The sequence below is a fragment of the Antrostomus carolinensis genome, unplaced genomic scaffold (genome assembly GCF_000700745.2).
Source record: "Antrostomus carolinensis isolate BGI_N321 unplaced genomic scaffold, ASM70074v2 scaffold23478, whole genome shotgun sequence".
Taxonomy (NCBI): Eukaryota; Metazoa; Chordata; class Aves; order Caprimulgiformes; family Caprimulgidae; genus Antrostomus; species Antrostomus carolinensis.
This window is the reverse complement of record NW_010331287.1, coordinates 33,477-50,542: the sequence shown is the minus strand read 5'-3', so window position 1 is coordinate 50,542 and position 17,066 is coordinate 33,477. Positions and strand designations below refer to the sequence as shown.

General features: G+C 48.6%; 1 protein-coding gene across 1 annotated transcript in view; it reads right to left on the bottom strand.

The window, feature by feature from the left end:
* Positions 1 to 962: 962 nt before the first annotated feature.
* Positions 963 to 17,066, bottom strand: part of WDR59 (WD repeat domain 59) — a 45,968-nt gene continuing 29,864 nt past the window's right edge. The window contains exons 18-25 of the mRNA XM_010173181.2: positions 9,159 to 9,292; positions 7,845 to 7,926; positions 5,868 to 5,980; positions 4,643 to 4,790; positions 4,481 to 4,553; positions 2,706 to 2,832; positions 2,163 to 2,305; positions 963 to 1,233 (exon numbers count right to left, since the gene is read on the bottom strand). Of these exons, the coding sequence (XP_010171483.1) occupies positions 998 to 1,233; positions 2,163 to 2,305; positions 2,706 to 2,832; positions 4,481 to 4,553; positions 4,643 to 4,790; positions 5,868 to 5,980; positions 7,845 to 7,926; positions 9,159 to 9,292 (1,056 nt within the window). The 3' untranslated portion in view covers positions 963 to 997. The remainder of the gene's footprint in view (positions 1,234 to 2,162; positions 2,306 to 2,705; positions 2,833 to 4,480; positions 4,554 to 4,642; positions 4,791 to 5,867; positions 5,981 to 7,844; positions 7,927 to 9,158; positions 9,293 to 17,066) is intronic.

Below are 17,066 nucleotides of genomic sequence, written 5' to 3'. Positions count from 1 at the left end.
ACTCAAGCACACTGGCAGCAAATCTCAAATTAATTGATTCCCTTTGTAGAACCTGGAGAAAACAGCCCAAAGGAGCTGCAAGGAGCAAGCGTCCTCCGTGGGTTTTCTCATTCAGGAAGCAAATGCTTTCCAAAATGCCCTCAGATGCCACCACCCATGAAACACTGCGTGATCCCAAACTCCGAAGGCAGACGCCCTTCCCAGGCACCAGGACGTGTCACTGGTGACAAGTTAAAGTGCGTTGTATCACCCGGTCAGAGCAGAGGATGGAGACACCTGAAGAGGAATGGCACCACAACTGCTGGAGGGAAGGAACTATAACCCGAGTGACCCTGGGCGCACGGCTGGGCTCTCCACACCAGCTGCAGATACTGACCAGTGAGCAGGAAATAATCCTGAAAAACGCAGTTTCACTCTTTTCCTTTCTGGAGTCACCTCAACGATGTGAACAGCCGTTCAAAAGAAGGACCCTGTTGCTTCAGAAAGTAACTCTGAGCACAGTCCCACGGAGCACTTGCTCTCCGAGCGCAGTTTACACTTCGCCTTTAGAGCTCACTGTTGCTCACTAATCATTTCTGCCTTAACTGTGCAAAGACAACTATTTTGCTCATTTTGAGCCCCTGTCGGGAGGCACCTGGACAGACACTATGTAGCTGGAGCGAGTTTGGCTCTGCCAGGTGAGCGCTTTCCAAAGGAGCTTTGTAACATCTCCTCATCCCAAGGGAGACGAGCCAATATTCACACACCCTTCTGCGGGAGAGAGCAATTCTTCAGGTCTGGCATCCATCGCCAGCAATGGACACAGGGAGTTTGGTCCAACCTGGGAAGTGTAGGAAGACTGTAAGCACTTGTAAGTGTCACCGCAGCGCATGACCCGGACATCCTGCTCCAGCTCCCTCTGGCATCTCCTCCAGACGCTGTGGGGCAGAGCTGAGTCAACATGGCTTGGGAATTCAGTAGGAAATCCAGTTCACGGGCACCCTGCTGTCACCACGGCTCAGAAGGTGCTCTCGAGCAGGCAGTGACATCCACAGCCCGTGGGACACACCTCCTGGGTGCGAAACCACTCCATCATATGGCTGGTGTGGCCTCCGTGTCCACACGTCAGGCAGAAATTAGAGGAGCCTCGCACGGCCACATGACAGATGGCACACTGGAAGGTGAAGCCCTTGCAGATGGCACACTGGGTGCCGCGCACCTCGCTGCGACAGTGGCTGCAGTACACACCGAACTCTGGCCAGAGGAAAGAAACCCAGAGGAGGAAAGAAACAGAGAGCGAGACAATTAGTGCGGGCAGAGCTGTGGTCAGAGAAGCCCCCCCCCATTCAACAGATGAGCCCCCTGAACCCACCACCCAAGAGATCTGCCTCAAATCTCCTTCAGGCTGGGAGAACAGTATCTCACAGAGGTCTCAGCTTGGTCTCCACACAGGAGCAAAGATGTGGGCATCCAGCGTGCCAGGGCACAGACCAGCCCACCAATTTCCCTGATGCCTAAACTGGTGTTGGCTGGGAACAGTGTCAGATTTCTAGCTCAGGACACACCGACACACGCTGCAGAGAGGAGTGTTCCCTGCTGGTCTCATCTGCCCCACATCACTGGGAACCGCTGCTTCCCTGGCACCTCTCACCTGCTTCTCTCCTCCCAGGTTACGTGCACCTTTTCCCACAGGCCCAGGAAGAAGACATTACAGCAGCTGTCCTTAAGCAGCAGTTCTGGGCACCTAGGCAGCTGAAAATATTTTGGGAGAAACGTTCTATTTGCCTATTTCCTGGCTAGCTCACCCACAGTTACAGATCTTGCAACCTGAGGTGTGCACTAGAAGCCCAGAATCAGAGATGAGGACAGTGCACATCTGGGCTCTTATTCAGAGGGACTAAAGAAGAACCATCACAAACAGCTGAACACTGCTTGTGTAGCAGCACATGCCTTTCCAGCTTCGCTGGAGAGATGGTACAGTTCACAAAGCCCTTGGACCGACATCTCCAAGACTCATCTCCACCCAGAGGTGTGACGAAGCCAAACCCATCTGCTGGCAGAGCAACCTCTGGGCAGACCGATGGACACTGTTCATCCTGCCTGCTGACCGCGTGTTCCTAAGCTCCCGAGGCAGAGCTGTGACTCTGCCCGGGCAGCCGGAGCAGAGCCAGGCAGGCACTCACCAATTCCTTTGTGGGGATCAGGAGGACAAGAGACAAACTTCAGAACCTCAGCCCGCTTCTCTCGCAGGCCCCAGCGATAAAGGATTTCTCCATAGCATTTCTTAAAGTCATCAAATTGCTGAGTGTTGGCAGGATCCAGGAGCCTAGAGGAACAAACAGAGTTGTCATCCACCTGACCGACTCTCAGTCACAACCCTCTTCCCATCGCTGGCTTCGCAAGCGGCTCACATGGCCAGAAGAGCAGCAGATTACGCCCCACGTGTTGCTGAAACACTGCTGAACGCTAACTGCTCTAGCCTGCATTTGTTCTACACTCGAGGGTGTAGACTCCATGGGTGGACAGTCCTCCCGGGCTCCCACCATGGCCACTTCTAGAGGTATCATACACAATCCCAGCAGAGTTGACCTGTAGCTTCTCCAAATGACTCTCTTAAAAGGTCTAGGAGCAGGTGTGGTACACCACAGCACCAACAGAGACCTGGCTATAGAGTTCCAGCTGACTTGGGCACAGAGTTACACGCCCCAAGGCACCCTATAACCTACCTTTTGTTCTTCTCATGCTGGTCTTTCTCACGCTCCCGATGATCGGGATACATCAGGTTTCCGTAGCGGAAGTCATCTGGAGAAGACTCGCACCAGGGAGTGGAGGCCTGCTCCGTGTCTTTGTTTGCTGCAAGCATCAAAAGGTTGTGAGCACACCTCAGAAAGCCCAGCACTCAGGAGCACAACCTCATCCAACCCAGGGTGGGGAAGGAGATGTGGAAGACCACACATTCCCACACCCCGGTTTTCTCTCGAAGACGTGGTTGTATCACCTTCTGCATTCCCACAAACACTGCCCTGCCTCAGAAAACCAAGTGCCAACCTCTGCTTGCCAAGTGCTTCTACTGCATTTCTGGTGACAGGATGGGAATGGGGATCATCAGGAAGAGAAATCAAACATGGAGGAATCTCTTTTGCTTTCCACTTCAGACAAAAAGTAATCAGGCAATCCATGCCATGGAGTTTGCTTGGGAACACTGTCCCCAGCAGGCCTGTCCTGGACAGGGAGGACTCTCATCACCAGAGCTTCTCTTAGGTAAAGGGGCCTCTGTATGTCAGGTATTGCCCTGGGGGCAGGGAGAAGACTCCTAATAACCACTACAGGACATCAGCACCATTAACCCCCATTCTCCACTCTTCCCCTTGTCACTGATGCCCTGATAGCGAACTGAAGTTACAGCTTTGGTGCTGACAGGGCTGGTGCTGCCCCAGGCCATGTGTATCTCTAGGAATCAGCCAATCATTTCAATTCTGACACTGGAACCCTTAGGAGTGACTTGTCTGTGACACCTTTGCAGGCCTGCGGGGTATTCATGGCACCAAGAACCCAGCCCTCCCAACTGCTGCTGGTTTTCCAGTGACAGGAGAAAGCACAGCATTGCTTTTCCCCCCTGAACCCTGTCGAATTAGCTGGCTGATGACCACTCTCGATAATCGCTGAAAGATTGTGGCGATTGGGAGATGCCTGAGCACTGGAGGGAAGCAAATGTCACTCCTGTCCTCAAAAGGACAAGGAAGAGGACTCAGGGAACTGAGTCAGCCCTACCTCGATCCCTGGGAAGCTGATGGAACCACTAATCCTGGGAACCACATCCAGCCACATGAAGGACAAGGAAATTAGGTTGCCCAGAGAAGCTGTGGCTGCTCCTCCCTGGAAGTGTTGAAGGCCAGGCTGGATGAGGCTTTGAGCAACCTGGTCTAGTGGAAGGTGTCCCTGCTGATGGCAGGGGGGTTGGAACTGGATGAGCTTTAAAGTCCCTTCCAACCCAAACCATTCTATGAAATTACCAAGAGCAGTCGGCATGGAGAACAGCCTCAAACTGTGCAAAGCTCAGGGGCTGTGGAAAGCTTACGGCACTGGGCAGCATCGAGGCAGTCACTCCAGTGCTTATAGCCAGGCTGGAAGCAAACCAGTACAAACCGGTCTGTCTCTTTGCTTGTTTCCAACTGGAAAAGGCAGCAGTGGGACCTCTTGGCTCTGAGTTATCCCACGATCCAGGGTGGGATCCTATGTCGAGGGTGTTTGCAGCAGCTTTTCCAAAGCCCAGTCGGACAGCATGCTACAGAAGTCAGAAGGGGCAGGACTGCAGGAGCATTGAGCTCAATTCCAGCCATGGAGTCACATCCCGTTGGCCAAAGCCCAGAAAGCTGCTCTGGCAGAGCACACCTGCAATCACAGCCAGTACTAACTCCCTGCTTGCCCCACCACAGGAGCTATCTAAAACCTAGGCCAGAAGGGAGGGAGATTCCTCTATTTACTACCCAGCTCTTGGTACCTATGCTCCAGCCTCCAGTGCCAAGTCCAGGATCTGACATGCTGGAACAGGAGCCAGAGGAAGTAAAGCTGGGCTGAGGAGGAAAGGAGAAGAAATTATGTCACCTACATGAAAGAGGTTCAAAGATATGCAAGATAAATGGGAAAGAAATGGCGATCATACGTATCGGCTGTGGGAGGCCAGGTTGGAGGCACGCTGAGGAAAGGGGCCGTAGGAGTTTGGGCAACCCTGTAGCCTGGATTGGGCTTCAAACACGCTGCAGAGCATGGCCAGGGTCTGCACGTCGTGGAGCTGTGAGTAATGAGCCAGCCTGGGAAATGAAAAGGACAGACAGTATGAGACAGGGCAGAATTCAGGGGCAAAAGCATCCAGACTACAGGGTAACTTATTTCAAATCTGTTGCATAAATTGATTTGGTCACATTACTGCCCACAGGAGACATGGGTGCTCTGCAGGACTGGGTCGTCTTTTCTGTCACACCTTTGAGGAGCCAAGTCCTCCTTCTGAAAACACCCATGGCCTAACAATTGGGAGAAAGATGGGAGCTCTGGGAATCCAGCAGTGCTTGTGGCCTGATTATCCCAAGTTTGTGCAGCTTCAGGAACAATCCACAGAACTGATTTTAACTGGAGCCACTAGACTCACCCCCAGCCACAATGTTTTTTTTTTTAAAAAAAAACCCCTGTACATGCAAGCACCCCACATCTAGATCACAAGGCTAAACCTCACCACAGGTTTTCTGGATGGCTGTGAAGTTTCTGGATTGCTCTGAAGACTCAGAACAATGAAGAATGGCCTGTCCTCCCCTCCCACTGCTGTCACACAGCAGGAAAGAGTTAGGTCAAGCAATGGTATGGAAAACATACCACTCAAATCCCCTGCCTCCAAATAGGGTATATCAACAGATAATATCAATTACTAATCATGTCCCCTCCTGAACAGCTTCACTGGCAGGAGATTTGCAGCTAACACTTGGCTTTGAGGCCAGTCACAATGATTTCCCAGCAATGCTGTATGGCAACAGTGAATTTGAAGGTGAACAAATCAGCTGCACCAACGTGCTCATTTAGGAGGTGGGGAGCAAAAAAGCAAAATCTCCAAGTGGGGTGTTGCAGGCGTGCTGGAAGGCAGAGCTCGCACTGCACGTGGCCTGTTTGCTCAACCAAAGATGACCTGGGTGCTGGATGGGAGGCCAAATGCTGCCTCCTGCATGTCACAAACACACTCACAGCTTCCCTTCTTGATGCACCTCAGGCTTGAGAGGGGCAAAAAACACAAGCTGTGGCACTATTCCAGGTGTGAAATGATGCCATACAACGTACAGAGGTACGGAGGGCTCTGCTTCAGCAACCATTCCCCAACCTCTCCCTGGCATTCTGACACCTACAAAGACTCCAGTAATTGACGTCCAAATGGATGTTGTGCCCAAGGTATCTCCAGATCTGGGTCAGACTTCGGTCCAAGACAGAGATCAGTGGCTACCATGGCCAGTGACCAAACCTGGCAGACAGGAAGGAAAAGTATCAAAGCTACAATTAGAAATAACCACATTCCCAGAGCATAGGTGTGCACAAATTCACTCCCAGACAGATAATAATGGAGTAATGGAGCTTGGGTTTTTTGTTGTTTTTTTTTTCTCCTGGCAGCAGGGAACAGTTTCAGCCTCTGTGTCACAAGTAATATACAGACCAACAAAACCCCAAAGCTTTCCCTGAAGAAGAATAGCCTGTAGTCTAACAGACCTGTCAGGGTAGCTTGAGACGCCTATTAGGGTATCTTATACTCACAAACCTCGTAAGAGTTTACATTTGATAATTCTTGGGTTCAGAGATGTCTGGTGGCAGAAAGTTTACTGGTGAATCATTACTTGTGTGAAAGGTATCCTCTGAGTAGCTGTGAGTGTTACTGAACAGCTCTGTTCTCCTCGCACAGCCCAGCACAGACAGGAGTACAGTTTGCCATTTCTACTCCAACAGGTGAACTATTTCACATGAAATCTATCCTTAATTTCTCATCTTCTACTCTAAAAACTGTTCCATCTTTTCAGTCTCTATACCACCAATCTAGGACTGTTTCTTCTGCCTTGTCTTGTAAAGTGGGGCAATTAGAATGTTCCAGGGAAAAGCAAAGCTCTTAGCTTGGCATGAAAAAAAGAGGAGGAAAGGAAAAGGAACATGGTGCTGGAAAGAGCAGAAATCAGAGAGCTGATAACATGGAAAAGTAAAGGAAAAAACACGTGCTCTGAGTACAAAGAACAGCCAGGAACAATAGTCCCACAGCTGCTCACGGTGAAACCAGAGAGCAAGAAACAGGAGAGAAACTGAAACAAGGACAGGGCTGAGTACAAGAAAGGAAATGGGAAAGACACCTACACTGCTACTGAGCACAGCTTACACGTGACCTGCAACTCAAGCCCCATGTCTGCTAACAACAAGGCAACCTGCAGTACAGGCTGGAGTTACACAGAACAGGGAAAAACCAGCAAGAAACAGAGGTGTCTCAGAGAAATCTTACTGAAGTTACTCCACCCAAGCTCTGGTCCAGCATGGGCAAACCAGACAGCAAGATGAAGCACATACAAAGGGGAACTAGACCTACCTTCTCTCTCCTGGTTTAGCAGGACCCACCAAGAAGCAAAACAGCTTGAGTTTCTTCTGCTTGGATCAGGCAAGGCTATGCATGTTCCCAGCTCAGGTCTAGGAAGAGCCAAATGCTCAGGAGAGGTGCACAGGCTCCTCTCCAGTGCCAGCCCGCTTCCATCTTTTTCAGACACTCCTGAGTCCTGCCAGATGTTCTGCCTGTTGTGATGGACTAATCACCCAGAAAAGAATGGGCCAAAATAACCATTTTCTCCTACTGCTAGCTGAAGGGAAGTGGGCAGCCCTCTTCTGGGGCTGGGTCCCTGGGCTCAGACTCTCTTGGGGAGAAGCGAGCTGCAGTTAGCACCCAGTGCCAGCGCAGATGAATGCCAAACAACATGAACAATTACAGAAGTAAGACAAAATCATCGATCAAAACATTGACAGCAGCTAGACAACTGTGTGCACAGTTACTCTATTTGCTGACTCAAAAGCAGGCTGCATTCCTCACTTTGCCTGCAGGAATTCCCTGAAAAATATGCTCACTCAGTTTGGCAAAGGGCATAACACAATCTGCTCCCAGCCCTGGGAAGGAATCTCTCGATGCCAAGAGTCAAGGAGGTAGGGAGCACCACTGTGGCTGTTCCACAGACCTCGGTTCACCAACCAGAGACTTTCTGGAACAACTGCTGAGCCCAGCTGGCTGCTGGGGTATCAAGGTGACAGCACAAGTCATTTGAGGGTAGCACAGCATGCTGAGGAAGAGGTGTGATTCAATGTAATACCTGTACGAGATCCCTCCGTCCCACAGCCAAGGCTGAGGCAGCATTCTTCTGGCAAGTCTCCTGAATATTATTCACATCCAGTCTAAAAAGAAAGGAGATAAGCTCAGCTCTGGTTGGCATGTTACCTACAAAGGTGAGTACAAACGTGAGGAGTGATGGGGGAAAAAGTGGGACTGGCAGCAGCGAGTAGCCCAGAACTTCCAGATCAATATGAGCCTGCATGGCCAGGATCCCACCCTTCCTCCCCTGTTATTCAGTGATCACTGCCATCCTTTGGCAACTCCCACTATTGATCTTCTCTAACACACTGCACATCAAGTTCAGCTCCAGACTAGCTGGGATTGATCCTAAGAGGCACTGCTTCCAAGGAGATACCAGACCAAACCTGTGCCAGGGTATCACCAAGCCAAGGCTGACTCTTGTCCCTAGGAGCTGGTGCCATCAGTTACACAGTCCTGTTCCCATTCAGCCTGTTGTTCTGCTCAGACTGACCCGGAGGGAGACGGCAGCACGCTGTGGAGAAGCAGGCTGGTCTGCAGCCTGTTCCCTGGTAGGACAATGCACCCATCGGGGAGTCTCCAAGAGGCTGACAAGGTGGGTTGAGGAAACTCAAGTGGACTTTCCTGTTTATCTTCAGAAATCTTCCTGAGACTCTTGAAACTTTCACTGCTTAAGATCTTACAGCAAATGGAAAAGGGTCAGGCTGTTTATACATGAGATACCAGGAAAGAAAGGTCCAACAGTTCTTTTTGAAGAACATTCTTTTCAATAATATAGAAAAGAGAGAAGGAATATTTTTTTTAATATTTCTCCTCTCTTTTTTCCTTCTCCTCCTTTAAGAAGAGAAGCCTGCTTCTTCCCTGAATGTCCACAGATTGGAAATTCTGTTAAGTATTACCAAAGCTAAGGAAGCAAAGAGTCAGGAACAGAGATTTTGGAACTATCTGAATTAGACTGTTTGGAAAAAGAAGCTTCTTGCTTTAAAAAAAAAAAAAAACCAAAAAACAAACCCAAACATAACTTCTCCATCCTTTCCACTAAAGCAGAACTTGCTGTACAGACACTGGCATGTACAAGCAAGTCTCCAAGTGAATGGGGCACTCCAAACACTTCTGAAATTACAAGGCCTGATAAGCTAATAACCGTTTATAGTTTAAATATAGACTAAATATAGTCTATATTTTAAAATCTCATTTATTGGGATTTTTAAGCCTGTGCCTTTAAGTGTGGAGTTTAACATGAGATCTGAAAAAGAATACAGCAATACCAAAGACAGCTGCTTTCATCTGGAAAAGGATGCCAGCCTGTACTCACATGTAGAGCTCTCCCAGCAGCTTGTGGACAGGCAGCAAGCAGGAAATATCTTGGATAATAACTTTCCCAGCAGCTTTGATGGGTCGGTTGTTGGCATCTGTCCCCTCTCGCTTGCTTTTCCACCTCCTTGATTTCTGCAGAACAAATGGCAACGTGTTACTGGGGAGGAGGACAGCAAGGCTTCTTGGGCCAGGGAACAAAGCACTAGGGTCAGGAATAATGCAAGCAGCACCCAAACCTGCCTCTCAGAAGGCTCTGCGTTACCCTGGAAAACATCCATGACATGCCCAGGAGAACAAGAATCTCCATCTGTAGGAAGTGAAAAGCAGGTCAAGGCAGCGAGCTCAAGGTCAAACTCACTTCAAAAAGTATTTTGTGAGTTCTCCTGTGAAAGCCAATAAGAGAAGAAATCAGCATCGGGATGCCAGTCAAACCTGGGCAGGTTTGGCAGGAGGACACTTGGATTATTCTCATTAGAGGTCTGGTCTGGGAACCCTCTGCACACAGACCACCGCTGACTTCAGCCAACATCAGCACAGAGACACGTGGGAGGCAGGTCCTGCTCACTCTTAGCTTCAGGGCAAGCTGACAGCTCCAGATTGTCTCTTTTGGCCTCTCCTTTCAGTGCATGAGTACAGCCCTGCTCAGCGCCAGGACAGGGCTCCCACCTCCTGCTTTATCAACTGCTTCAAGCAAACACCTGGCAGGTGATAAAGCTGGGCCCAAGTTTTCCTAGCAAGGATCCTTAGCTACCATGCTTACAGCTACTTACAGCTGGCTCAGGACATAAGGGGCAGGGGGAGAAGAAAGGAAAGCAATCAACACAAGGGAACAAAAACAAGAAGCCAAGATTCCCAAATACTCCCCGTAACAGACACAGAGGGACCAGCTTAATGCCAAGTTGCAAAAAGCTACCTCGGCTGTACCAAGCACCGGAGAGTATTTGGCTGGTATCCTGGCCTCTTCCAGCTCCTTGCTCTAGGAGGGTGAGGAGGAGGGATGAGAGGATGTGCGGCAGCACGACAGGCAGAAGGCACTGGAGCTCTATCAAAGGAGGACGCTTTGCAATGCTGCTCCCCCATGGCATGTTCTCTCACTGACACACGGTGTCGATGCTCCTACGCAGAAGTGTCTCCTGGTCAAACTCAGGGTGTCCTGAGACACTTGTGGTGAGGCTTCCCAGCCCCCTACCCGAAGCAGAGCAGCCCCTTTGAAGGAGCCAGCAAAACAGCCCTGTGCTGGTGGCTCTGCAAGGCAGGCAGAGCTCAGACACGCAGCACCTCGGTGCTCCTAAAGAGCAGGCTGGGCTACAGGAAGGGCAAATCTTTGGCCTTGCAAGAAGGGTCACCTCTACTGTGGATGTCTGGCCAGCTCTGGGATGGCTGGGTGCCAAACTGCCTCTGACCTTGATCATGCAATCCTGTAAGAACCTGGGCAAGCTTATCCCAGACACAAAATGCCCTTAAAAAAAAAAAAAAAAAAAGGGGCAAACAAACTAATAACCTAAGCAATTAATTTCTGCTTCACTGCCTGTCTGGCCCAAGCTTAGGCCAATGTGCTGAGGAGGTCTTGCCATGCTGAGCATACCACTAGCACATGCCACAAGAAACAAAAAGGATGTGTTCCTGCAGTCTCTCTGGACACTGGGTCACTGAGGCTCAGAGGCTCAAGCACAGGCTTGACAGTAAGTGAAAAAGGTGTTTCAGACTTCATGGAGGCAAAGGTGGATTTTTCTAGGGATACTCACAGGATGGAGCATCACCAGTTCCCCTGATCTTCCACCACTCCCCAAAGTAAAGAGGAGAGGAGTCTGCCTGCTGCCCAGTATTTGGAAGCGCTGAACACTGGTGGAAACGGGGCTGTCAGCGTTCAGTGCTATGGAAAAGCTGGCTGACTAGGGCCTAACTCTGTTCTCTGCCATGTCCTCTCAAGTCCTAATCCACCCAAGCAGAATTTACCTGCTGTATTTATCTGTTACATCCCTCTGAAGCTGAGAAGCACTCTGCAGTGGGAGGTGGCTAGAACACGGTTGGGTGGGAAATCAAACTCCCTTCAGTCCATCAGTTTCTAATCAAGGTCCTGTCTGGATCAGCTCTGGCTCTCTTACCGTTGGGCAGACTAGACCTCTTCCACTAACACCTAAACTCATAGCTAACCTTCCCGTGCTGAAGGATGTGGGCTGTATTACAACAAGGTTCCCCAAAAACAGTGGCACCTGTACCTCATTCCTTGTCAGGGCAGCCATATACCGTCTCCTAGGTGCAGCGAGGAGCTGCTGATGCTGCCAAAAGCAATACCTGAGCAAAGCTTGGGAGCCCCAGCACAAGGACATGCCAACAGGACAAGAGTGCAGGTACTGTCCTGGAAGGGCTACCAGGCTTCTCACAAGATCGTCCCATCAAAAGCTATGATCTGTGCTGTGTCTGAACAGGCATTTGAAGCCGGGCTTGCAGACGCAGAACCACATTCTGTAGGTCTATCACCAAGGGCTTCTAGAGCTTGGCAGGTAATTTGGAGAGCAACTCGCCACCTCCCAGTCATCCATAAGCCAGCTGCCCCCAGGACTCGCAGCCGATGCAGAGATCCCTCTGACCACAGCAGCTTCACTGCCCCATCATTGGGAACAGATTCAACCTGATCCTGCCCTCTGCAAGAGCAGACAGAAGAAGCCTTCCAACAGGCATTTCAAAGACTAGAAACACGGACAACACAAAGCACTTTCCACAGGTAATTCAGTCACTTTTTTTTTTAATGACAACAAATGAGAATGAGAATGGAAAAAAGAGATCCCACAAATGGTTTCCACTGCTTGCTGTTAGCGTATCACCAGACAAATGGAGACACTAAATGCATCGGAACCCCCTAAAAACTCAGACTCACAACAAAACCATCCTGTTTTCTTCCTCTTAGCACTGCCTACTTCCTGGCAAAAAGGGAAGCCCTATTTCTTTACTGCTGCAGCTCCTGGAGTAGAGTCAGTCGAAGGCCACATGGCCTGCCCAGTACTACACTTCCATGAATGCTACTTCCTGCCCCTTGAGGTTGAACAGAAGAAAATCATAATTCTATAATTAAAAATCATGATTCTATACAGCCACACGTAGAATCACCAGTAAAAAATGTCTGGGTTTTTGCAATTCAGGTTTGCCTCAGCTATGGCAACAAAGTGTTAGAAAAAACCACAATCAGAAGTATAGGAACCATCATGGATGAGGTAAAGCTCATCACCACTGACAGCAGCAGCTCTGCTTTGAACCAAATAATTGCTGGTGTTAATTACAGGAGTAGCTCTCCACCAGGCAGTATTTGAGCACTTGTAACAGGGATTACCAGAGGCAAGGAGAGCTCCAGCTTGGGTCTGTCTGATCAAGGTGCACCACAAGCTTCCTCTCTCCCTTCTGCTTCACCTCTTCTCCCAGGAGAAGCTCCCACTATGGTGTTATCAAAAGGTGTCACCGAGGCTCACAGGCATTGGGGAAGAACAGAAAACACGTCTCTTCCTAAGGGCTGGAGCACAGGTCATGAGGGGGAGCAGGGAACATAAAGGCTGGAGCTGAGGCAATCAACATGCATGCACCAAGCTAACTATGGACAGCTGAAGATCAAAGACACAGGTCTTCTGTACTGCCCCAAACGTTTCTAGCTCTTTGTGCAGTCCAGAATCCATGCCAAGGGGAACTGCATCTACCCAGCTGCTCCTGAGAGTTTAAGGAGAGGAAGAAAAGAAAGAAAATAGCTACAGTGATAGCAAATTAAGGCTCATCAGTTCCTTAGAGCACCAGAAGGAAAGAAACCAGAGCATTTATGACAATCATGGGGTTGGAGGTGACAGCGGGGAACAGCACTGAATAATGACTAAAAAAGCCAGCCTGCACCTGCGCTATCATACCCAAGGCTGTAATTTGCTGCAATCTGAGGTGATAACGATGGCAGTAAATGGGTTACACGTAGAAACAGATAGCCCAAGAATAAGCCACCAACTGCTTCGTAGCAACCACCATCATCACTGCATACTCAGCAGAAGGAGTGACAAAATACCGCGTGCCTGCTTGGAAAGGAAGCCGAACAGTTGGGTGTGTGTGTGTCTTTGGATCCTGCAGAGGCAGGCAGTGTTCTAAGTAGCATTGTGAAATGTAAAGTGCCTGTTACACATAAGCATATGCAAAATTTTGGGGTTCGTGGTATAAACAGGTGTTAGTAAGGCAAAGGGAAGGGTTGCAGAAAGAAGGGAACGGACTTGATGCCGAAGATTAAGCTGCGATAAGGCATTTACAAAATAAAGAGTTAAGCCTGCTCAAAGTCAGGTCCAAGCTGCTTCTAGTTTTATTTCTTTTTCAAAATAAAATTTAAAAATTGCTGCCTCCCTGGAGAAAGCTGTGCTCCTTTATTCTGAACAACTGCCTACAGGTGAGCTCCCCCATGCAGGTCATGCAGCACTGCCTGGATTTTCTCTTCAAAATAATCAATGTTTACTGTTTCCAGTATCTCCCACAGCCCCAGGCACTTTCCACAAAGGAGCCAAAAAATCTGAGGCACTTTTGAATCAAGTGCCCCACAGCAGAAATATTTCTTTATAACTTCCATCAATTAATAGCTTGCACCTGCCCTAAAGCACAGGCATTTCTGAACTGGAGGCTAGTCATTACCTAGAAAGGAGAAGGAACTATTCCTTCTTCTAGACTTGTTAAGCTCTTGCTTCCCTGAGCACCTTCAATGATGTTGAGCTCTTCTTCCAGACGGAAGGCACTTGGTCTGCACAAATCATCCACACCTCTCTTCATGCATGCCTGCACCTTCGCCTTGGGCACTACTGCCCATTTTAGAGGGAGTGATTAGCCCCTTCCAAAGGTTATCAACAAATACAATCAGTCCTTCAGGCTTGGACTAACCCATGTATCATTTTTTAAGTATATATTACACAAAATTATAACTTTACCACATCACTACTTGTTCTTCCTTCCAAACCAGTGGTAAGGGAATTAAACTGTGGTGCTTTATACACCAGACTTTACCACACCACAAGCTGGCAAGTTCCTTGCTTGGTTTTCTTTCTTTCAGTCTGTTCTTTATCCAAGACAGAACTTCATTTCTTGCCCCAACTGCTCACATTTCTTTATTAGTTCTTTGCAAAAAGCCTTGACAGAGTCAAGTAAATTACTTCTGGTTTCTCTCACCTATTATTTGCTAGTATAGTCTTAGAGCTGTTGTAATTAGGAAGGCTTGATCCTATTATACCATGTTAAATTAGGTGTTAAAGGACTCTATTTCATTCCCTCCTGCCTTATGAAGAGATAGCATGAAGGACAGCAGCTGTGAAAAACCAGCTGTTCACACAGATGTTAAGAAAAACGGACCTAAAAGATCATCTTCAAATTGAAAAGGAGTTTTCTAAGCTTTGCCTGTGCTTGGCAGATGAGCGGTGAGATAGTAATTGCCCAAATTTACAGCACAGTTTGAGCAACGCTGGTATCATCAAAATGTTCATATGATTGATGTTCAAGCTTTAAGGACACATGGACCTGACTAATGGAAAACAACTGTCGAAGCAGCCTCAGAAGGGCAGGTGCCAGGAGGAGGGAGTACCTGCCAGGGTACTGGAAGTGCAGCCACTCAAACTGAATGCAGGGTGGTGCAATTCCAAGGGCTGAGAGAAGAACAAAAATTAAGGAGAAATTTTGTTTATCGCTTCAGGAAATAAGATTTTTATGGGGCATTGTGCTGAGAATAGGCTGTCATTTTAATGAGATGACAGATTGTTGTCAGCAACTCAACCAGTTTGTTTCTTAAGTAAACTCTGAGGTGATCCTCCCCCTCCAGCAAGGCTTCACCATTTCCAGAAATGAGGTGTTCTAATGTCAGCCTCATCAGGTGGCTGATGATGCATAATAATAATTCAGCTCCTCTGCAGTGCACCTTCTATTTCTTAGAGGTTGATCTTTTCTTAACACTTTAAATTACCCCTTGGCATCCTTTCCTGACTGCCAGGCCAGGTAAAATAGACATGTTGTAGGTCAGTGTCTGTACCCTGCAAACTAGTGTCTGCTCCTGTCCACTCACACGTGCGTTCACTCTTACTGAAGCCCTAGGCCCTGTGTGGAGTGCAAGTCCCCCACCTCTGTCCAGGTTACTCAAAGGCAGGCAGGTGGCATTTTATTCTTGGGCCCTCGGGCAGAAGACAGGGTTATATCAAGGACAGTATTAGCACAGCGCACAGTACCGGGAAGTCGTTAATTGCTTGTATGGACCAACGTCGCCGGGCAGAGCGAGGAGACATCTGTATGTGAAAACGTTATACCCAGGAAAAGGGAAGAAAGACACCAAGAAAATTAAAGACAAAAGGTAAATAAACTGAAATGAAAAGTGCCCTGAACCAGCAGAGTAAAAGACACTGTACCCAACGGTTCTGTTACACAACGAATAGCTGTGAACTATGATCCCCGCTTTCATCCACACCCAATTGTACTGTGTACTCATACCATGAACTGACAGCCGAGCAGAGGACAACACCCTGGTGCCCCACCATGCCAGCCTCTTACTCTAACCAGTTTTACTCCTCTTGGCTGAAGAGGAAGGCAGCTGAGTGCAAACTGCATCATTTTTAACCCAACTGTCCAGCCCCATGGCACAGAAATCTGCAGGAAGCTAAATAAACACTCCTGCTTACTCCGATATCCCTTTAATGTCCAGCATCCTCCAGGACTTCATTCACTGGAACTTGCTGTAGCTGTTCACTTTCATTTTAAACAGTAAAAGCCATATGTCAGGATATTAGAAGGCTACTTGGCAGGGCCATGTGGAAATTGTCGTTACGGGTTGAGGAACTCACTCAGGTTGAGGGAGCAATCAAATTCACTGATTGACTACGCGGAATAGCTCCAAAGCAGCCTTTCATTACAAACATTTCATCAAGTACTCAATGCAGGATTATAGCAACAATAAATGGAATCTCTCAAAGCACATTAATGTGCATTCACTTGAAAAAAAAATTATGTTATATATTCTTATTCTGTAAGACCCAACACAATAAAAAGGGTTGTGTCACGTGCAATCTATTTCACACTTATTTCCAGCTGATGACAGGCAGTCAGGACCATTGGCCATGCCTTCAGCCTCTACCTTCCCTTGCACCTCACTGCTGGGAGAAGCCCACAGTCAGGGAGCCAAGGGGTGAGGGTGGCTGGAGGACCCCATGGAAAGAGAGAGGAGAAGACTCTGCAGCCTTGTGCTACAGGATCCTCCATGAGGCCACACAAGAGGAGAAAAGGGTCTGCTGAAGGAAATTCAGTACAGTGGAGAAGCAAAAATAAGCCCAGTCCCCCTGCAAGGTCCTGCTCTGCTGCAGGCAGCCACTGCTGCCAGCGTACACCTCTGTGTGCCACCAGCCTGAGAGGTCTGCAACCAGGTGGGCACCAGGCAAAGCCTGTGAAGGATTTCCTGGGAAGCAGCAGTTTCCAAGTCCAATTCCCCCATGGGAAGCATGAGGACACTGCTGTCACCACTCCTGTGTACAGCTGTCCCTCAGGCAAGGCTGAGCTGTCCCTAGGTCCCCATGACCCTCTAACAGGGGAGAGAAAAAACACAGCCATGGCACCTTCTTGAAGAGACATCCAGATTTGAAACATGGATGGCATTGCCACAGTAGAGATACAGCTTCTCCTTTCTGCTGACTGCTATTCCTTAGTGGGTTTTTTTTGAGTGAAAAAGAGGGAGGAAGAAAGGAGGAGTGTGCATGTGTGAATAAAAAGTGAGAAACATATATATATATATATATACACACACACACACACATACATATCTCCATGTCTCTGTGTGTGCATATATATTCATATTTACATTTAAAGGAGCACAGAAAGGCTCAGAGCCAGATTTAGTTTCATTCTGGTTTACTAAGAAGATCTTGACTGGGTT